Source organism: Anoplopoma fimbria, chromosome 21, assembly GCF_027596085.1.
Source record: "Anoplopoma fimbria isolate UVic2021 breed Golden Eagle Sablefish chromosome 21, Afim_UVic_2022, whole genome shotgun sequence".
NCBI classification, from domain to species: Eukaryota; Metazoa; Chordata; class Actinopteri; order Perciformes; family Anoplopomatidae; genus Anoplopoma; species Anoplopoma fimbria.
Genome location: NC_072469.1, coordinates 5143871 through 5165131, shown reverse-complemented (window position 1 = coordinate 5165131; position 21261 = coordinate 5143871). Strand labels below are relative to the sequence as shown.

General features: G+C 37.1%; 3 protein-coding genes across 10 annotated transcripts in view; 2 read left to right on the top strand and 1 right to left on the bottom strand.

The window, feature by feature from the left end:
* The window catches only part of abi1a (abl-interactor 1a), a 47596-nt gene extending 41300 nt beyond the window's left edge, over window positions 1–6296 (top strand). Inside the window, exons 8-11 of one of the 4 annotated variants that reach the window (XM_054623113.1) lie at window positions 1191–1499; window positions 3643–3729; window positions 4709–4894; window positions 5799–6296. In XM_054623113.1, coding sequence (XP_054479088.1) covers window positions 1191–1499; window positions 3643–3729; window positions 4709–4894; window positions 5799–5974 — 758 coding nt within the window. In that variant the 3' untranslated portion in view covers window positions 5975–6296. The remainder of the gene's footprint in view (window positions 1–1190; window positions 1500–3642; window positions 3730–4708; window positions 4895–5798) is intronic. The other 3 variants (XM_054623116.1, XM_054623114.1, XM_054623117.1) reach the window with 3 other exon arrangements.
* Window positions 6297–7790: 1494 nt separating this feature from the next.
* Window positions 7791–13389, bottom strand: pdss1 (prenyl (decaprenyl) diphosphate synthase, subunit 1). 2 transcript variants are annotated; one of them, XM_054623118.1, is made up of 11 exons: window positions 13237–13389; window positions 11797–11864; window positions 11302–11437; window positions 10931–11061; window positions 10661–10805; window positions 10463–10574; window positions 9501–9610; window positions 9319–9399; window positions 9005–9118; window positions 8825–8905; window positions 7791–8347 (listed from the first exon to the last, which is right to left on the bottom strand). In XM_054623118.1, the coding sequence occupies exons 1-11, from the start codon at window positions 13366–13368 to the stop codon at window positions 8207–8209; spliced, it is 1251 nt and encodes a 416-aa protein (XP_054479093.1). In that variant the 5' UTR covers window positions 13369–13389; the 3' UTR covers window positions 7791–8206. The 2 variants fall into 2 exon arrangements, with proteins under 2 accessions (XP_054479093.1, XP_054479094.1); XM_054623119.1 differs by having other exon boundaries at window positions 10661–10802.
* Window positions 13390–13903: 514 nt separating this feature from the next.
* On the top strand, window positions 13904–21229 carry LOC129110886 (protein adenylyltransferase SelO-like). 4 transcript variants are annotated; one of them, XM_054623144.1, is made up of 20 exons: window positions 13904–13976; window positions 15111–15361; window positions 15439–15557; window positions 15643–15771; window positions 15922–15986; window positions 16093–16149; window positions 16340–16438; window positions 16733–16800; window positions 16914–17001; window positions 17087–17156; window positions 17405–17477; window positions 17563–17646; window positions 17725–17854; window positions 18122–18166; window positions 18281–18362; window positions 18456–18548; window positions 18960–19036; window positions 19204–19247; window positions 19344–19423; window positions 20884–21229. In XM_054623144.1, exons 2-20 carry the CDS (start codon window positions 15127–15129, stop codon window positions 21004–21006), a joined length of 1761 nt encoding a protein of 586 aa, XP_054479119.1. In that variant the 5' UTR covers window positions 13904–13976; window positions 15111–15126; the 3' UTR covers window positions 21007–21229. The 4 variants fall into 4 exon arrangements, with proteins under 4 accessions (XP_054479119.1, XP_054479120.1, XP_054479118.1 ...); XM_054623145.1 differs by lacking the exon at window positions 13904–13976 and adding an exon at window positions 14325–14396 and having other exon boundaries at window positions 19207–19247; XM_054623143.1 differs by lacking the exon at window positions 13904–13976 and adding an exon at window positions 14325–14396.
* The last annotated feature ends 32 nt before the right edge of the window (window positions 21230–21261 follow it).

Sequence of the window (21261 nt, the reverse complement as noted above, 5' to 3'; positions counted from 1 at the left end):
TACATTTAAGCCCTCTAAACTGAGGCACTGACAGAATGTGGGAAGCGTTTTCCAGTAAAAGATATAAAGTTAATTTACCGGAAGGTTCTTTCTGCACAGGTATGTCACTGTTTAATTTGAGTTCCTTCTACCAGAAAAGTGATTGTGGTTCAATTCTGTAACAGCTATACTCACAGTTGATGTCACATACTATGATTTCTGGGTAATTCAAACATTCAATATTGCCTAATGTAGCTTTAATTTACCGGTTCATGAGGTATTGACTGAATAACTGAGTGATACTGGTTTTGATTTACTGTCACAGCTCTGCAAATCTGTATCTACTACTGTATGTGTGTGTGTGTTTGTACGATGGCTGCTCATATCTGACTGCCTGCTGTCATCTTGAGCAGGATGATCACTTGAAATATGCACCTTTCACCCTCCGAACATCAATGCACACTTTCAGCTATAATTACTTCTACCGGTGACAATATGGAGAAGTTGGTTTTGCTCTTGTGTTCCTCTGAATCTTCACTTCCTCTTGTTCCACCCATCTCTGAGAGCGTGTTCTCTCCTGAGAGACAGCATGTTATCACGAAATGTGAACAGGAAATACTCAAACCCTGCATCTATCATCTCCAAATATTTGAATGTATTTAACGTTGTTGTTGTCATAATGCTGCTGTCGTTATAGATTATTTTGGTATTCTTAGACACCCGGCGTAATGATTCACGTGTGCACTCAATCATGAACTCTCCCCCTCCTCGCGATGGCACAAATAGACGTTTATAATCACGTCTTTGACAAGTGTGGGAAGAAATGGTCTTCACTGTCAGATCCATAGAAACATAAAGGATCTGCTTGTTCTGCTGCTGCTGCTCTTCTCCTACTCACTAAATCTTTTCCGTTGCTACATTTCTAAGTGCAGGATTTATTCGGATGACCTCTGTGTTTAATTTTACCCCTGTGGAACTGAATCACTTAACAATCTGTTGCTTCCCTAGCACACCTGCTTCCTCAAATTTGTTATTAATTGTCTTTTAATAAGGTGGAGTGGCTCTTATCAGTATTTAAAAGCTCACATTGTCTTTTACAATCTTGATGATTCATGTTGTGGGTGCGTTTGTTTTTCTCCTCTTCCCCTCTTTCCCCCCGATCCCTCTCTGGTCCTGCCTATCTTCCTCCTCCTCTCTGTGGGTGTTTCTAGTGGTGGCCCCTGGGCCTGGTCTGGGCCCCGCTCCAATGTCCCAGTTTGGAACCATCTCGCGGCAGATTTCGCGGCACAACCCCTCCAACTCCTCTGTCTCTATGGTTTCGGCCACGGGCACCTACCGCCGGGCGCCGTCGGTCACTTCCCAGTTCTCCTTGCAGCAGCAGCAGCAGCTACAGCAGCAGCAGCTTCAGCAGCAGCAACAGCAACAGCAACAGCAACAACAACAACAGCAGCAGCAGCAGCAGCAGCAGCAGCAGCAGCCTCATATTAATGGAGGCACTCCTGGCTACGGCCAGAACTCAAGTAAGGCCCTTCTGTCTCCAGTCACAGCCTGTTTTTTAGATCCTCAACTGTCACTGAAGCACAAAACGTCACATTTTTTCAAATCATGCACAGTCATAAAACTAAAGTAAGCTAACCTTTGAAGTCACAGATCGATATTTAATGTTTGCGAGTGAGTCACTGTTGTCTGAAGGTTAAGATTGAATTATTGACTTTTTAACATCCAAAACTACACCCATAGGCTACAAGTTCTACACATGCGCAGTTAACAACTTAAAAAGATAAAAAAAATTAACCTTAATTCACCATGTGTTCTAGGCAAAACACCTGGACTGTATCATAAAAGCAGGAAAAACATTTATACATTTCAAAATGTAGACAAAAATATTTTTGTCTCTTACAGTACTCAACCTCCAAAATGATCATTTGTACATCAATTACTCACCTTGAATTCTTGCGGAAAACTCTGTTTCTTACGGAGAACATTTTTGATGAATTTAAGTAAATGAGGGCCGCATTTAACGACAACAAAACTACATCAAAACATTAATTTACAAACTCACCCGTGCAGTATAATATAATAAGTCAAAATTTCTCGAATTGTATGTTCTCTACTTCCCAAAAACATGCATAAAACCTCACTATTTAAAACACGAAACAGTCTCGCGCTTGCACAGGTCCACATTTTGTGGGTGAAGTAATTCTCTCAGTCCGATAGTGCAGGTTGAGGCCTTTAATCTAACTGTGGGATGTTTTTAAAATTCATGAAGAAAGCCTCGTCCTTGGATTTCACAGCAGATTCCAAACCAGACAACCCATGTCTGCTAGCAATATAAAGTCACAGAATTCGGCTTCATGCTAAATCATGGTCAGACGTTAAACCTGTAAATGTAAATTTCTCTGTTTATTATGTGGGTTTTGATTCCTTTAACATTTAAATAGCTACTGTCTAAAATCTTACATTTGGTATGTTGATACCTTGATCAGTATCTGGATACATTGCATGGATTAAGACGTCTGTTCCAGGGGTGCATTTATTGTGATCTTTCAACTTGCTGGGAGTTTTTTCTTTCTTCCCCATAAGAATGTGGTCACACTGTATGTTATGCATTCACACCTGGCTGAGATCAGATCGCAACACGAGCCAGACTCCAGATGTGGCCGATCGCATTCCAGTCACAATGTGCTCGGCATACATTTACACCAGACGTTTTTTTATTTCATCTCCCCAAGATGATCGTCAGCCTCGATGTGCATTTGCAGAAGAACTGGGCTGGATGTGTTTTGCCTCTATTGATCAGTCTAGGTGTCAATAACTTTGGATTGATCTCATCATTATTTAAATGTAAAGTAAGAATTTAAAGTTGGGCTGAACGATGCAATTAGGATAAATGAAAAATCATGATCTTTACATAATTATTCAAATGTTCTAAGTCTGTAGAGCATGATGTGTAGGCCAAGACATCTCTGCTGCACAACTTTATTTAATTTAAAATGGTATTTTGGTACACATAATAAGAATTTGTTAATCATTTTAATTCATTGTGCAGCCGTGTATCAGAGTCCTCTGAGCAGATCTGTAGGGAGTTCATCAGGTTTGCCTCGGATTTGGGTTAAGGTTGATGGACCTCTGATGCAAAACAGCGCCTCCCTCTGGCCACATGCAGCCCTCACTTCTTTTAATTTTTTAAGCCGTTAGTGGGAGCTGTCTGATTGTCAGAAATCAAACCCTAATCCGCCGTTTATCCCCCGGCCTCAGTGATCCAGACACCATGTGAAATCTCATCACAGACGTCACTGAACTTTTCAGCATTCATGTTTGATCTGTGGAGACGCTGCAGCTACAGACAGTTGAATTAATTAATCTGTTGATTCAATAATTAATCATGTAAAAAAAAAAATAGATTCTTTATGAATCAAATTTGGAAGATCTTTGAGTCGACAATTAATTAATTGGACGAAGCTCTCACTCTGTCTCTGTTGCACATCACTCTGTCCTGTTCTGTTAGACGTGAACACGCTCACAGTTCTTGCGTTACGTCTGTGTCAGTATTGTGTTTGCTTGGGATTCTTGGTGACTGATGGGCTTTCTCTCTTTTTTTTCCCGTGCTCCTTCTTTTTCACTCTGCCTTCCTGTCCTTTTTTTCCTCCGCTGTGCTTTCAGTGTCTGTCGCTCCTCCTCCTCCCCCCATGCCCCAGCTGACTCCACAGATACCTCTGACTGGCTTTGTGGCCAGGATGCAGGAGAGCAGTAAGTGAAGAGGCCGAGACATACTTTCCTCCTCATCTGTGCCAACTACTCTCTTTCTAGAACACCCAGCATGCATTGTGCTTGTTCATCTACCCCCCACCCGCACTTCTTCCCTGTCTGTTGAGAACAATTAATACCATCCTTTTGCAGCAATGAGCCATCCAAGAATGTGTCTCATTAGAGTGCTGTCATGGTTAATGTAACTTGGAGACATATTTATTTCTCCAGCTATTGAACTACATTGCTACTGTGTCTTAGTAGCAGTAAGGCTACATCACTTTCTTGGCAGAAGAAGTGTGTTTTTTAAAATATGTGCAGCGGATAAGCAACCAACTGAGATCGTCGAGGCAGCCACCTGCTGTTTTTTAATGATTTAGTCTCATGCAGGGTGTTTTATCACTGACTGAGGCGTGGTTTTTATATGCTGAACGTAGCACTGCAGGGTTGAGCTGAGGTGAATGATAATGTTTAGGAGGAAAAAAGAGCCTAAGGTCTCTGCAGAACACAACTGGAGATGATTGCACTCGTTGCTGTTCCCTGCTGGGCAAAAACATGCATTACAGTTAAATATTACAGTTCAGAAATAAGTAGCAACTTGAGATTTCTGTGGTGGATTTTTGTTAACAAATAACACTTAAAAATTGATAAATTATTCATGAAAAGCTAAATGCATACCTCTTTTGTATTGCTTATGTTGATGCTGTCTCAAACCTAACCTACTAAATAGCATGACACTGCATGTAACAATCATGACATCATGCAAGTGCAGTTTAAGACGCTTTAACATGCAGTATATATTTGCATAAGTGATGCAAGGGAAGTCCTAACTGGTGATGCAGCCTGTTTGATTAATTTAATAATCAAATACCTTCCTTTCATAAACCATACCATAAATTCTGCATGATTCAGCCGGTGCTCCTTGACCTTTTTAAAAACCTTTGACAAGAAAAAGAAATCACTTTCTGTCTGTGTCCATCAGTTGCAGATACTCCCACTCCACCTCCCCCTCCTCCTCCAGATGACATCCCTCTGTTTGACGACTCTCCTCCACCTCCTCCGCCTCCTCCTGTGGACTACGAGGAGGAGGACGCGGCCGTGGTGCAGTACAGTGACCCCTACGCGGACGGGGACCCCCAGTGGGCACCCAAGACCTACGTGGAGAAAGGTTTGAGGCACCACCAAATATGTATGAACAAAAGTCTCAATAAAGTTATTGAAAAAAAGAAAAAAAAAGCCCTAACATTTGATTTTTTTTTTATTGATTTTTTTCAATAACTTTATTGAGACATTTGTTCATACATATAAAACACAGACACATACAAACAGCAATATATGTGTGAACAAATGTCTCAATAAAGTTATTGAGATAAAAAGCCCTAACATTTGATATATATTTTTTTTATTGAAAAAAAAAGCAATGACTTTATTGAGACATTTGTTCATACATATGAAACAGACACATACAAACAGCAATATATGTATGAACAAATGTCTCAATAAAGTTATTGAAAAAAAAGCCCTAACCTTTTTTTTTTTTTTCAATAACTTTATATATGTGTGAACAAATGTCTCAATAAAGTTATTGAAAAAAAAAAGCCTTAACATTTGATATATCTTTTTTTTTCAATGACTTTATTGAGACATTTGTTCATACATATAAAACACAGACACAAACAAACAGCAATATATGTATGAACAAATGTCTCAATAAAGTTATTGAAAAAAAAGTACTCAAAAATCTACAATAAAATTTGCCTAACATTTTGAAAGAAATAATTAGCCGTTTAGCCCGATAGACTCCCATTCAATCTGGACTCGCCCGCGATCACCCCCAGTGGATGTCTCATGGAACTTTTTTTTTCTTATATGTATGAACAAATTCTTAACATTTTATTTATTTTTTTCTTATTTTTTTCAATGACTTTATTGAGACATTTGTTCATACATATAAAACACATACAAACAGCAAACAAAAATGTAATTCATATTACGCCAGGGAATCTAAAAAAAAAAAAAAAAAATGTCCAGCAAGATCAATAAAACGTCACTTCCGGGTTTTCTCCCCCTAGTGGTGGCCATCTACGACTACAGCAAGGACAAGGGCGACGAGCTGAGCTTCATGGAGGGCTCGATCATCTACGTCATCAAGAAGAACGACGACGGTTGGTACGAGGGCGTGTCCGGCGGCGTCACCGGGCTGTTCCCTGGCAACTACGTGGAGTCCATCATGCACTACGTCGACTGAGGGGGCGGGGTGAGGGAGAGGGAGGGGCGTGGCCTCGCAGTAGACAGTGACGTCAGTTTATTCAGTCATATCATAAATCCACCAAGAAGACTGACCGCCGCCATTTTTGATTCCCCTCCTCCTCCTTTTTTTTTTTTTTTTTTTTTTATTATTATTATTTTTTTTTGATATGACAGAATGTTCTTTCCCTTGCCGATTGCGAATAAAAATGAAAAGTGATATCTATTTAGTTTTTATTTTTGGTGTTATAATGGCGGGTTTTTTGGGGGGAGGAGGGGGGACATTAATGGAATATGTTAAAAAATTAAAATTAAAATAAAAAAAAAAAAAAAAAAAAAAAAAAGACGGTTTTTGACGGTCGCACTCAAAATGACGACACAGCTGAAGGATGTGTGACGTCATCTTTCCGCGACAAAAAAATGTCACGTGGTTCCGCTGTATATAAACGTGAGCTGCAGCCACGCAGGGTGTCTGTAATGTGAATACCAGTGAATGTCGATTATATGATAGTTATAATTAAGTGACGCCCTTCTTCTAATTAGTAAAAACAGTTTTGGCCTTTCAATTATTTACAAAATAAAGACAATTACTCCTGAAAATCAGTCTTGGGCGTTAAAGCATGCAAAAAAAAAAGTTTAAAGAGATATAATGTAATCTTAAGTTCATTGCCATTATGCTTCCATTATGTTGTAAATGTATTCACCTTTTTTTTTTTTTTTTATTATTATTATTATTACACTGTTGAAATCACTGAACTTTTTAAGACTGAAGTAAATTTCAAGCTTCCCCCTCACATGGTGTCACACTTCCTAAATGCCAATTTGCATTTTGGACTTTAAATCATAAAACAAATATACTTTTTCATGCATTTGGATCCGTTTTGAAGCACGAGGACACATTAGATTGTTTTGCTTATTATCCAGCATTTTAAATATGTCACATCACTGTTATTTTCTATACTAATCCACTTAAAATCTGTAGGATCCTTTTAGTGACTGGCAATAATGGACTGTGCTTCTGATAGACAGCGGATGGTGTGCATTGATAATTAAGCTGGAATTGTCTGCCTGACACTGCCATGTGACAATTCAGATGTAACGTAGACCAATAAACAACTCTAATACCTCCGCAGCCTTCACAAAGCAACGACCCGCTCCGGTTTAAAGGACCATGTTGAACGCTCTGAACATGTAATCCTCTACGCTGCACAGGTGTACATATTTTAAAATCAACATCAGCTGTCACTCAGGTCTAGAATTCATCTTGACAACATTGTAGTTTTTTCAGTTGACCCTCAAAACGTACCATCTAACATGACATAATGACAATATTATTAATTTTTTTTTACCATTTCAGGATACTGCAGCTTATGCCTTGATATTTTGCCCGCTTGCTTTAGAAATTTCCAATTAAAAAAACAAACATATTCTGGCTCAATTTCATGGGTAGAAATATTGAAATCTGTCTCTGTCTGCCCTTCATTTGTACATATAATATGTTGATTGAAAAAGTAATGTACAGTCTTTTATAATAAACAATTCTATGTACAACATGCATGGTGTGGTCACTTGAAGGGAATCAAAAAAGGAGCAAAGGCTTAAATAAAAAAAAGCATAATTGTATTTTTATTGATCATACAGTCCTTGGAGATGTTAAGGCCTTAGTTGTTACTGGGCACTTTGCATTAAATAAGTAACCTTATGATATTTTTCACAAGTCAAAAAGACACATGACTGTTTGGCCTCTTGAGGTGTGGACGGATCTTGAGAAACAGTGACGCAGATCCAAACAAACACACCAATGTCTTCTGTTTGCATTTGGAATTGAACAAGATTCTGCAAACGCCGCCACAGCTCGACACCAGCATGTAACAAACTCAGTCAAAGTTGGCTGATTTTCAAGCACGGGACGATCACAGTACTGAATGAAGTGAAGAGATGGATTGCAGTTTTTTTTAAGTGTCATCCATTGATTTGAGTTCATAATATTGACTTTTTCCAAATTATCAGTTACCGATCAGGAAACCTGAATCAAAGGATTTGCAATAAAAACCAAGTGTATTTCTCTCTATATATATATTAAAGGTATGTACCAAACCAGCACCAGGGGTCCTTTGGAACCAAACTCGTTTTTTGTCTGATCCTGGTCAGCACAAACTCGGGAGTGCAGTGCGAGTTGCTTTTTTTTTTCTCCACAGGTAGCTGCCTGAAGTGAAGCCCAGACAGAGGGGGCTCACTTGTCTCTGGTTAGCACCATCTCAGTGACCCTGATGAGGGCGTCTCTCTCCGCCGACGGCCGGAGCATACTGATCTGCCTGATGGCTTCTTGGCAGTAGCGCTGGGCCAGGTATTTGGTCTGCTGCACGCCGTCGCTCTAGAACAAGAAGAAGAAGAAGAAGGGAATGTCTCACTGTTTTAATCTCCATTTTACCGAGTGTTTACGTTCTGTAACGGCAACGCTCTACTTCTCCTTCACAGTTAAACACACGCAGCTTAGCATTTTGTAAATCTCAGCTGCTTGAGTAGAGCTGTACTGTTTAACATGTTTAACATGGAAATATGCATATCCATCTGGCATCAACAACCCTTCAAAAAGAGCGCTGTGCAAATTAAAAGCCCCATATTCAATCACCAGCTAAAAGCTTAGGTCAAGTTTTGGTCACACAATGTTTACTTAATGTAAATCAAACCTTAATTATGAATATTCAACTACCCTCATTTACAGTAAAAGTGTCCCACACAGGAAGCAGATATTTTAAAAGTCTAGTTTAGGTAGTAACTTGCATCTGTTGCATTAAATGGATTTAATCTGCAGATTTTCATTTGGTTTATATTGTATTGTTGTTCATACCTGAAGGACGTACTGCCAGGCTTGATCTATGTCTCCTTTAGTGCTGAAACGTCTCATAATCATTGCGTGGAGCTCAGGAAACTGAAAAGGCAGAAAGACATTGATGTAAATACTGTAAATCTTGCAATATACTATAAAATAGTGTATAGTTTCTGAGACACATTTGACCAACTCTCTCACCTGTTGACAAGCAAACAGGACCGGCCCGGTGGCCAAACCCAGTTTGAGGTCTGCAGCCGAGGGCTTCCCCAGGTGACTGGCTCCTGATGTGAAGTCCAAGACATCATCCACCAGCTACAAGTCAGGGAAAAATTTAATCAAAAGTTAAATTCAACATAATTATGTTCTGGATAGATAAGTTACCTTTCCAGCTCCTTTTTAGTGGAGCTTTGGGTCTCACTTATCAAATAAATGACATGTAGCTGACATGCTTTAGCTTGTAAAGAGTAAAATAGGCTTTTTAAAAAAAAGATTAAAGCAGAAATAGGAATTACCTGAAATGCAATGCCAACATTCTCTCCATACTTGTAGGCTATTTCATGAACTTCAGGATCAGAATTTACCAGAACGGATACCTTGAATTAAAAGAGAAGAGACAGTTAACAGATAAACATACAAGTGTAGAATCCGAGGCTCTTCAACGCCGTGATATTTGTGTGAAACAGAACGTACATACTGCTTTACAACTGTTTGCAATGAGACTCGCCGTCTTCTTGAAGGTTTTCTCGAGGTAGTGTTTGAATCTCTCGTTCTCGTTCTCTTTGGAGCCCAGCTGCATGAATTCACCTGGAAGCACAGACACAGAGCAGGGAGTTTGTTATTGGACATACTAGCAGACTTTTGAGTTGTGACCCTAGAGTGTATTTAAAGATGAGTGACATGACAGCTTCCAAAAAGAGAAGCCAAAAACATCTAGATCGCCATCTAGTGGCTGGCAGCAATATAGGTCATGAACCCCACCTCCTTCCATGTTAGCAGATGGAACATCAAAAAATCAAAGTACACGTGAAATACATTTCTCCCACAGATGGTTTCTGTCATTTTAGGTAATTCTCATCCGCTGATGTATGTTCAAGTGCCTATTTTTCTGACGAGTCTGGTTTGAATTAGTTTGATGACTTTGTAGGAACATTAAAGAGGATGCAACTTTCCATGTCTGTCCCAAACATATACTGCATGTCAAAAGATCTTTGTATACATTCTTACGTTATGGTTCATACAGTCACTGACTAGGTAGCTTAGCAACATTTCTATTGGTAGTAAGCCTAGCGAGTGCTGTTGGTCCGTCGTATGTGTGCACATCAGTGTAAGCAGACATGAAGATGTGTCAATTTCATACATGTATTTATAGAGATATTATGGCAAGTTGTGTCTTTCCAGTCACTGTGGCTACTGTGGTGCAGTTAGGTGGCTCTCACGCTAACAAGCTGCAGCCGTGCTCAACTCTCTCTTTCTTTTGGCTTCACTTTTGTACAGTGGGAAGAAGAGGAGACCTGTCTCCCATCTATATACACAGTCTATGTTTCTGAAAGTTTGTAACTCAAATGTTTTTAACAGCTTCCAAGTAACAACCTCCAATGTGCTCAGACTATTTCTGACTGACATGGGTGGATGGCATGAACAATGTGATTGCTGTACCTCGAACCAGATCCTCCATCACCTGGGACATCACTTTTACAACCGTGTTGTCTCCAATACGAGCCATGGCCAGGGAGGCAGTTGAAAGGATGAAATCTCCAGCCAAGATGGCCTAGAAGAGAGAAAGTAAATTATATTTATATCCTTTAAGTGGAAATAAAGAAGGAAAGATCTTTGAGCAGATTTAACTCCCTTTACCTTTTTTTCTCCCCACACCTCATTGATGGTTCTCTTTCCCCGTCGTTTATCTGATCCGTCTATTACGTCGTCATGCACCAGGCTGGCAGTGTGGATCATTTCTGCGATCATAGCTATGGTTCTCTGGCCTGGGAGCAAATCTCTGCTGAGGACAAAGACAGATGGACAGATAGCAGGAAATGAGATGTGATAAAGGCCTTGTATTATGCTTTATCACAGGGGGTGGTGCATCTTCGGGTTAGCAGTAGCGGTAAATGATCCAACTCTTACCCGGATCTGTTGCTGTGGGCGTTGAGTGCCCGGGCCATTAGGACAACTATCATCGGTCGGATGGCTTTGCCCTTCCCATCGAAGTAGTAGTCGCATAACGACTTCAGCTCTTCTTTGGATACAAATAGCTCCTGTGAGGCAGAGTAATAAAATTCATGTAAGTCGGAGATAAACCTTCGCTTAACACAACATGGCTATAAAATGTCTTCTGTTCATTTATAACCAATAACCTTTTGAGATGACAACACTTTGATGGCTCACTTGTTGGCAGTTATTAAACTACCTCCTGTTTCTATTCTGTCTGTTTTTTAAAAAGGCATAATGTCACATTATTTCACATAGTAAGCACACTTTCTGTAGTGTAAAAGTACCTTTCTGATGTCATCATATAAATTTGTTAAATCTTTCTGTGCTAGCGTGAAGGGGTCCTTGAGCTTCACATCGGTGTGTACATTCTGTCTGCAACAGCAGGACTGTAGTGTCGGATACAGCAACCGTGAACTGTGTCTGGAGAGAAAGACAACAACAAACAGCACCTGTCAAATACAGAATACTATATATATATATATATAATACATCTACAACCATAGATCCTTGGTTTGTACAAGGAATAATATTGGCTAATATTTACTATTTATTTATTTATTTATTTATGTGGATCCTCATTAGATGTTACCAGCGCAACAGCTTCCTGTGGTCCATTAAAAAATAAATAAAGTATTACAACAATTTCATGTGATTATATTAATCTTACACTGCTTGACATTTAACCAAAATTGCTTTAGTATAGTGTGCGTTTCATCATAATTATGTGCAGAAATGTTGTAAATAGTTTGGTTACAAAGCCTTTGGTTACGACAACTCACCTGGGTAAAGATGTGGTAAAGTTAAAAGTTTTTGGGCGTGTCTGTGTAGGTAGAGCCGATAGCTGCCCCTGTAACAACAACAAAGGACATGATTTTAGACAATCTAAATACTTTAAGGCCGACAGAGTCAGCAATCGACCCCGAACATTGTATTCAAGTCAGATTGGAGAACAAACTTAAAACGTGTTCGTACATTTAAATTAAAGAAAAGAACAACATGACAAATAAAAATAATCTAAATAAAATCTGAGATCATGATTTTGGTTTCTGCTTAAATTATTTCAGGGTGGTGGTGGTGGAAATCTTGTAGTTTTTACTCTTTTCAGCATTTGTGTTATTGGAAATCAGAATAAGCTTTATTGGCTAAGTATGTGTATATGTCTCAGTGTTAACTTGCATACAGATCTAACTAAAATGAGGATAGAAATGGACATAGAGCTTAATACAAGGACAACGACAGATAGATAGATAGATAGATAGATAGATAGATAGATAGATAGATAGATAGATAGATAGATAGATAGATAGATAGATAGATAGACAGATAGACAGGCAGACAGACAGACAGATAGATAGATAGATAGATAGATAGATAGATAGATAGATAGATAGATAGATAGATAGATAGATAGATAGATAGATAGATAGACAGACAGACAGACAGACAGACAGACAGATAGATAAATAGACAGGCAGACAGATAGATAGATAGATAGATAGATAGATAGATAGATAGATAGATAGATAGATAGATAGATAGATAGATAGATAGATAGATAGATAAATAGATAGACAGACAGACAGACATATAGATAGATAGATATATAGATAGACAGACAGATATATAGATAGATAGATAGATAGATAGATAAATAGATATGTAGATGAATAGATAGACAGACAGGCAGACAGATAGATATGTAGATAAATAGATAGATATGTAGATAGATAGACAGACAGATAGACATATAGATAGATAGATAGATAGATAGATAGATAGATAGATAGATAGATAGATAGATAGATAGATAGATAGATAGATATGTAGATAGATAGATAGATGCACAGACAACATGTAATGATCAATACATGAATGAAAAATGTAATTAAACATCTAAATGGACGTTGACATTGGTCAGACTTAAGGTTGACAACTATCCAAGTAGAGGACAGCAGTGGATTCATTCCTCAGTATCAGAATCAGGTCTTGACCTTTAACCTTTAAGTGCTGAGGAACTTCTGCACATGTCAACAAGTCCACATGTAATTACAACACCAGACCCTCTTGAGAAAAAAAAAAAAAAAACTCCCTCAAATGTTTTATTGTTTCATTGCATAAAGTAACATTAACACACCAGTTTGCATTCATTTTTTTGGTCTGACTGACAGCTCCTCTGTGACCTTCCGGAGGTCTCAGCCCAGGAAGCCCCACACACTCACCTCCATGCGCGGCCCCGAGCTCCAGGATATCCGCGGGACCGAGAACCGGCCGCTGAAAGGCCGCAGAGTCTCTAACAGAGTCGGGGAGTTTGTCCTCCACCTCCGGCACTGTCTCAGCCACGGGCACGCCATGTTCCCCAGCACACCCAGGCGGGGTTATATATGTATATATATATTTATATATTGCACTGGAAGCGGAAATGTGTCACATGTGACGTGTGTGGACGTCACTTCCATGCAAAGAAACATTTCCTCGATAGTATCTTTTTCTTTTTTAGAAATGCAACATATTAAAGGCTGAGTCTTGGTTGTTGTTTCTTATTTATTACTGAATTTAGGAGCTTTTTTAACATTAGTGCATGATATTAAAGTGCAGTTTGAGGTGCTTGAACGTTGCATATAAGGCGAGTATTAACATTAACTTAATTATTAACATTAACATTGACCATGCAAACAGTAGGTTTACTCCTTATGCTCTAAGTATATTAAGCTTGCATTACTTTTAGTGAGTATAAAGGAGTGTTTTATCTGCAGGACAGTGTTTTGATTGCATTATGATTAGTAATTCCTCAATAGTATCTTTTTCTTTATTAGAAATGCAACATATTAAAGGCTGAGTCTTGGTTGTTGTTTCTTATTTATTACTGTATTTATTACTGGATTTAGGAGCTTTTCATAGAAACTAACATTAGTGCATGATATTAAAGTGCAGTTTGAGGTGCTTGAACTTTGCATATAAGGTGAGTATTAACATTAAATACCACCTTACAAAAACAAACTATCCATTCATTAAATATGATGAAACAGGGTTTATTCCTTATGCATATATTAAGATTGATCTGCAGGACATGCAAACAGTATCTTTTTCTTTATTAGAAATTATAAACACATTCCTTATGCTCTAAGTATATTAATCTTGCATTACGTTTAGTGAGTATAAAGGAGTGTTTTATCTGCAGGACAGAGTACTTCTTCCCCCAATGCTGTGTGCATTATGATTAGTAATTCCTCAATAGTATCCTTTTCTTTATTAGAAATGCAACATATTAAAGGCTGAGTCTTGGTTGTTGTTTCTTATTTATTACTTTATTTAGGAGCTTTTTTAACATTAGTGCATGATATTAAAGTACAGTTTGAGGTGCTTGAACTTTGCATATAAGGTGAGTATTAACATTAAATACCACCTTACCAAAACAAACTATCCATTCATTAAATATGATTGATCATGCAAACAGTAGGTTTATTCCTTATGCTCTAAGTATATTAAGCTTGCATTACTTTTAGTGTTTTCTATCTGCAGGACAGTGTTTTGATTGCATTATGATTAGTAATTCCTCGATAGTATCTTTTTCTTTATTAGAAATGCAACATATTAAAGGTTGAGTCTTGGTTGTTGTTTCTCAGTTTTATTACTTTATTTATTACTGAATTTAGGAGCTTTTCATAGAAACTAACTAAGCATTAAGCAGGAGGTGCATTAGTGCATGATACTAAAGTACAATTTGAGGTGCTTGAACTTTATTAGTATTAACATTAAATAACACCTTATATTTCTGAGGGAAATGCTTTAATGTAACAGCTACTTGTGACTCTGTAGGTTCAGATTTTACATACAAAACACACAATCCATTCATTAAATATGATGAGGTTGCATAGATTGATCATGCAAACAGTAAGTTAACTCCTTATACTCTAAGTATATTATCTTGCATTACTTTTAGTGTTTTCTATCTGCAGGACAGAGTGTTTTACCCTGACAGGATTGGAGTACTTCTTCCCCCAACAATGTTTGCATTCTGATGGAAATACTCATTTACCCATTTTTCAAATCTACATCTACATCAGTGCTTACAGCCAGCTTTCTTTTGATGCAGTTGCTGTGTCCGTGAGATGTGGAGCCGCTACAACATGTTGATCTTTGCTCTGGTAGCAGCAACAAGTTTCCCACCTGTACATGTTCTGGAGTTCTGCACCGACCGTGACTGCCATAGTGATAGTCATGACAATATGGCATCATCAACCAGCCAGCTGTCCGAAAACACTTTCAAATCCAGGTGGAACATTAGTGTTTCAAACCTTATGCAGGACCTGGACAAGTTCAGAGTCTCCTGCAAGAAGCTAATAGGTAAAAAAGTGATTTTCAAAGGTGTTCCCATTTATTGACAGTGATAATGTTGTAATAATGTTATTTTCTCTCTGCAGAAGCATTCCCGATCGATGAGGTTGATGGTAACTCTGCTCGCTCAGTAAAGAACTGCATATTCTCCAGATCCATTCCAACACCACTGAAAGGCCCGTTGAGACTGGCAGCAGCTTCTAAGGTAATCTCACAACATCATAATCAATGTCACAGAGTCTTTACAGTGAAAAGTGAAGAATTCATCATATCTGAATTTGTCTCTGCAGGAGGTCATCGAGGGGATTTTAGACTTAGACGTGGCTGTAACCTGGTCAGATGATTTCCTGCATTATGCCAGCGGTGGCAGACTCGCACCAGGATCAGTACCACTTGCTCACAGATATGGAGGTCATCAGGTGATGATTCATTAGTTTTCTGTTTGTTGTACTGTCTACAGTCTCTGTAAATCTTCTCTAAGATAATTATATCTGTGTACATCTGAGACTAGATCTGATCACAGTTGATGACTTTGAAATGTACTGATGAATAGCCTCTTTCTCCATCAGTTTGGCTACTGGGCAGGGCAGCTGGGTGATGGTCGAGCACATTCCCTTGGTCAATATACCAACAGGTGAGAACATTTCTGAATTAGGTTCCTCTTGTATTCAAAGAGCTGTATATTCAAGGTGCTTCACAGTTAAAGCTTTAACCTATATTCATTATACAATGTGCAACAGGAAAGGAGAAGTGTGGGAACTGCAGCTTAAAGGCTCTGGGAAAACACCTTATTCAAGGTATGTTGGACTTTCTTTACACCTTCAATTAAAATTGCATTTACACTTGCGTCAAATTTGGTCTCAACGTGTCACTGACCATCTCCTATTCTTTCATTTTTTTCATTGTTTCAATTTGCACATTTACTAACAATAGAAGCAACTATCTTTAATCTGACATTTCAATATGAATTTGTTCATTTTTATACAGGTCGGGAGATGGTCGAGCTGTGATCCGTTCCTCTGTGAGGGAGTTCCTGTGCAGTGAAGCCATGCATTCCCTGGGTGTTCCAACCAGCAGGGCTGCCAGGTGATGGATGAAAGAAATAACATCGTGTTATGTATCCAAAGGATCGGTTTGTTTTTGATAGGCCTTGATATTCTGTATTGAATTCATAGAATTTGTGAAGTTTTGTCGGTAATGTATATTCATAATAGCTGATCAGTGGGTCTGTTAGTTAAACAATAAAGCTTACAACGTTTACTTACACCAGGAACACCACATAATTGGAATGGCAGTAGAAATAAAAACAACACATATTTTGACAAAGGGCATAAATGTTTGAATCTATTACTGATGTTATAATGCTTTGCTTTGTTTTAGTCTAATTGTAAGTGACGAGCCGGTTGTGAGGGATCAATTCTACAACGGCAATATGAAGACAGAGAGAGGTAAAGTGGTTCATGCAAATATAATTCAAAACCTAGATTTTTTATTATTTTCAGTTACATTTACTGGTTCATCACATTGTTTGTTTCACCTGAGCTTCTTTTAATGTTTACAGGGGCAGTTGTTCTCCGATTAGCCAAGTCTTGGTTTCGTATTGGATCTTTAGAGATTTTGTCTCAAAGTGGAGAGATTGATCTCCTGAGGTGATTATGGTCTTATTCTACGGCATCTTGTTGTATTAAGTGTTCTGCAGCTTTTCACACAATGTTATTGTTCTGTTGATTTCAGAAAGCTGTTGTTCTTTGTCATTGAAGAACATTTTCCTTCGATCAATTCAGATGACCCAGATAAATATTTGGTAAGTAAGATAAAATAGAAATATGCTTTTTTGCCCACTGATTACTGAAGATTTTACTTGATCTTTATATGGGGTAAAAAATGAAAATCAAAACTAAGATGTTCTTCTGCCATTGATTACATTAATTAAACTCTTAACACTATATTACACTTCAGTTACTGTGTTCCTGCATTCTGTGTATAATTTGTTTCTTTAAGGAACTTCCTTGTTCAATGCTTTATATTTGGTTGTGTTTCCATTTGTTCTAGGTGTTTTATTCCACAGTTGTAAATGAAACGGCACATCTGATTGCCCAGTGGATGTCCGTTGGGTTTGCACACGGTGAGAAACCAGTTGTGGCTGAACATTTTATCGTACAGTTTGTATCAACATCTGCTGATATATATATTGTGTTTTATCCCGACAGGTGTGTGCAACACGGACAACTTCAGCCTCCTGTCCATCACCATCGATTACGGTCCATTTGGCTTCATGGAGTCGTATAACCCCAGTGAGTATAATGTTATTTCATTGAAATAACAGAATGTCTTTTTCTTGTCAAATGTCAAACAAATGTTTAATTTTGCAGATTTTGTCCCCAACACCTCTGACGACGAGGGCAGATACAGCATAGGAGCTCAGGCCAACGTGGGACTGTTTAACCTGGAGAAGCTCCTGACGGCTCTCGGTCCTCTGCTTTCTAACAAACAGCAGAGCGAGTAAGAACACCACCATAACTGTTTATATTCAGGGAACTTTAAGTTATATGTGACTTGTATTGACCTGTTTGCCATCAATACAAAATGCGGCAACACTGATAGAATTCAACAGCAAGATCTTTTGAACACTTTGAATGAAGAGCCAGTGATGTTTGTCAGCACCTTGTAAAAACTGTAATATCATACGTGTCTTTTTTTACTTTTTACACTTTAAAATTTTTGAATTTCTTGATATTGGATTTACTTTTTGTCTTATCCTTTTTTCAGGGCTAAATACATTTTAAAAGGATATGTTGATATTTACCATATGAGGTAAGGGTCCATGTAAAATGATGATTTGTCCTTTTATATTGTCCTTTATTCTATATCCAAGCAGTGAGAGTAATAAAATATAATTTTCTAGCTGTATTTATGCATGTGTTTCAGGATTCATCAGCTTTTTAAAGCTAAACTTGGGCTTCTAGGTGAAGAGGAGGATGATGGCCACCTCATCGCCTTCCTGCTTAAGGCAATTAATTGACAATTACTAAATCAATTCAATCTCACTGGCTGTTTTGTACACGTTTTTTTCTCACAATCTAATTTGTGTTTGTCTCGTCAGATTATGGAGGACACACAGTCAGACTTCACCATGACCTTCAGGCAGCTCAGTGAAGTTTCAGCTCAGCAGCTTCACAGCAGAAGCTTCACACAGGTAGAGCTGAAGCAGCAACACGTTACATTCCTGGTTTTAGGTTTTTGATTTGAAGTTGGTGACATGTTTAATATCTGTACCACGCACTCATTGCTGGTGTGTATTTGCAAAACACGTGCAAGACGTCATGTGGCATGTGACGTTGTGTTTCTTCTCACTAAATGTTTACAGCAGCAAATTTAAAGTAACATCTAGAATGATAACATGGTGATATATATGATTTTTGTGTATATGACATTATTATTTTTATTTCAGTCTGTCTGAATAGTGAATTAGTGCCATTAGTTTGCAGATAAACCATAAGCAAAATGCTGCTACTATAACAGGCAATATTCTGCGGAACCAATGTTTATATTCAAGTTTGATTTTAAGACATACTTTTTCTTTTCTTGTTTTTTTCTTTTGTATTAGATGTGGGCTCTTGAAGACTTGTCCTCCCACAAGCTCTTTTTTGATTGGCTCAGCATGTATCAACACCGGCTCATTGGGTAAGATGAACAGTAATGCCAGACCTTTGCTCAACTTAGTTTTGTAACCTTAGTTTCTCTGGAAACTCCACATGGTTGTTGTTGTTTTTCGGCTTGAAAACATTTGCTATAGTCTCGTTTATATTTAAAAATCAAAGTGATATTATAAGTTTGTTTCCTCTGTTCAGACAACAAGATGATAGTGATTTGGATCGTCAGCAGAGGATGAAAAGTAAGCAACTAAATGTACATATAGGTTTTGTTTTGAACATGAAATATATAATTATTTTGATGTTTGTCTGATTGTGAAAATAAACCCATCTTACAGATGTAAATCCTAGATATGTGCTGAGGAACTGGATGGCGGAGTCTGCTATAAGTAAAGCTGAGATGAATGATTTCTCTGAGGTGTGTATATGATATCTAACTGATATTACAAAGTATTAATAGTTGATGAATCAATTTAGTAACAATAAGCAACTACGCACTACTGAGACTATTTACAGTTTTTCTATTTTTTACTTTTTTCGACATACTATACTATGACTTATTTTTTACTTTTTTCGACATACTATACTATGACTTATTTTTTATTTTTTCGACATACTATACTATTTATTTTTTACTTTTTTTCGACATACTATACTATACTTATTTTTTTTTTTTCGACATACTATACTATACTATACTATGACTTATTTTTATTTTTTTTCGACATGCTATACTATTTATTTTTTACTTTTTTCGATTACTATACTATGACTTTTTTTTACTTTTTTTTTTTACGACATACTATACTATGACTTATTTTTTTTTTTTCGACTTTTTTTCGACATACTATACTATGACTTATTTTTTACTTTTTTCGACATACTATACTATGACTTATTTTTTACTTTTTTCGACATACTATACTATGACTTATTTTTACTTTTTTCGACATACTATACTATGACTTATTTTTTACTTTTACGACATACTATACTATGACTTATTTTTTACTTTTTACTATACGATATACTATGACTTATTTTTACTTTTTACTATACTATGACTTATACTATACTACTATGACTTATTTTTACTTTTTTCGACATACTATACTATGACTTATTTTTTACTTTTTTCGACATACTATACTATGACTTATTTTTACTTTTTTCGACATACTATACTATGACTTATTTTTTACTTTTTTCGACATACTATACTATGACTTATTTTTCATTTTTTTCGACATGCTATACTATCACTTATTTTTACTTTTTTCTATACTATGACTTATTTTTTTACTTTTTTCGACATACTATACTACATACTATACTATGACTTATTTTTTACTTTTTTATGACTATGACTTATTTTTTACTTTTTTCGACATACTATATATGACTTATTTTTTACTTTTTTCGATACTATACTATGACTTATTTTTTTTTTTTCGACATTTTTTTATTTTTTACGACACATACTATACTATGACTTATTTTTTACTTTTTTCGACATGCTATACTATGACTTATTTTTACTTTTTTCGACATACTATACTATGACTTATTTTTTACTTTTTTCGACATACTATACTATGACTTATTTTTTACTTTTTTCGACATACTATACTATGACTTATTTTTTACTTTTTTTTTTCGACTATACTTTTATTTTTTACTTTTTTCGACATGCTATACTATGACTTATTTTTTACTTTTTTATTTTTACTTTTTTCGACATACTATACTATGACTTATTTTTTATTTTTTTCGACATACTGTATTTCAATTTAATTTAATTACTATCCAAAACCAAATCAATGCCCCAATACTTTTGAATGTTTTTTTTCATGGTGTCTGTTATTTTCCCCCCACTAGGTGGAGATGCTGCACTATATTCTGTCATTTCCCTTTGTTACACAAGAGACTGCAGAGGAGGCAGGCTATGCAGCAAGACCTCCCTTGTGGGCTAAGAGGTTAAAGGTCAGCTGTTCCTCCTGAGAGATTCTTGGATAAAGCAAAGAAACTCAAGTGAAGAAGTAGATCATACCTGAGCCGTTATGGTATATTCTAGTAAACGGTCTCATGCTGGTGGAAAAAAATTGGTCCAAAATGTCAAGGTCATGGCTGTTTGAAGTTATTTCCACTGAGTTTACCCACCTTATGTGGATACAGTGTCCAAATAAAAAGGAATGCTACAGCAGAATGTGTCTTTTTTATATATCTAGGTTCAAGTACAGTATGACCATTAACCCT

Excerpts from the sequence above, each read along its gene's own strand:
- pdss1 (XM_054623118.1), bottom strand. The coding sequence starts at position 13,368 with ATGGCGTGCCCGTGGCTGAGACAGTGCCGGAGGTGGAGGACAAACTCC. Across the intron at positions 9,119-9,318 it reads ATGTTGGCATTGCATTTCAG|CTGGTGGATGATGTCTTGGA; the intron begins GTAATTCCTATT and ends CCTGACTTGTAG. Across the intron at positions 8,906-9,004 it reads TCCTGTTTGCTTGTCAACAG|TTTCCTGAGCTCCACGCAAT; the intron begins GTGAGAGAGTTG and ends CTGCCTTTTCAG.
- LOC129110886 (XM_054623144.1), top strand. The coding sequence starts at position 15,127 with ATGTGGAGCCGCTACAACATGTTGATCTTTGCTCTGGTAGCAGCAACA. Across the intron at positions 15,362-15,438 it reads CTCCTGCAAGAAGCTAATAG|AAGCATTCCCGATCGATGAG; the intron begins GTAAAAAAGTGA and ends TTCTCTCTGCAG. Across the intron at positions 18,363-18,455 it reads TCATCGCCTTCCTGCTTAAG|ATTATGGAGGACACACAGTC; the intron begins GCAATTAATTGA and ends TTGTCTCGTCAG.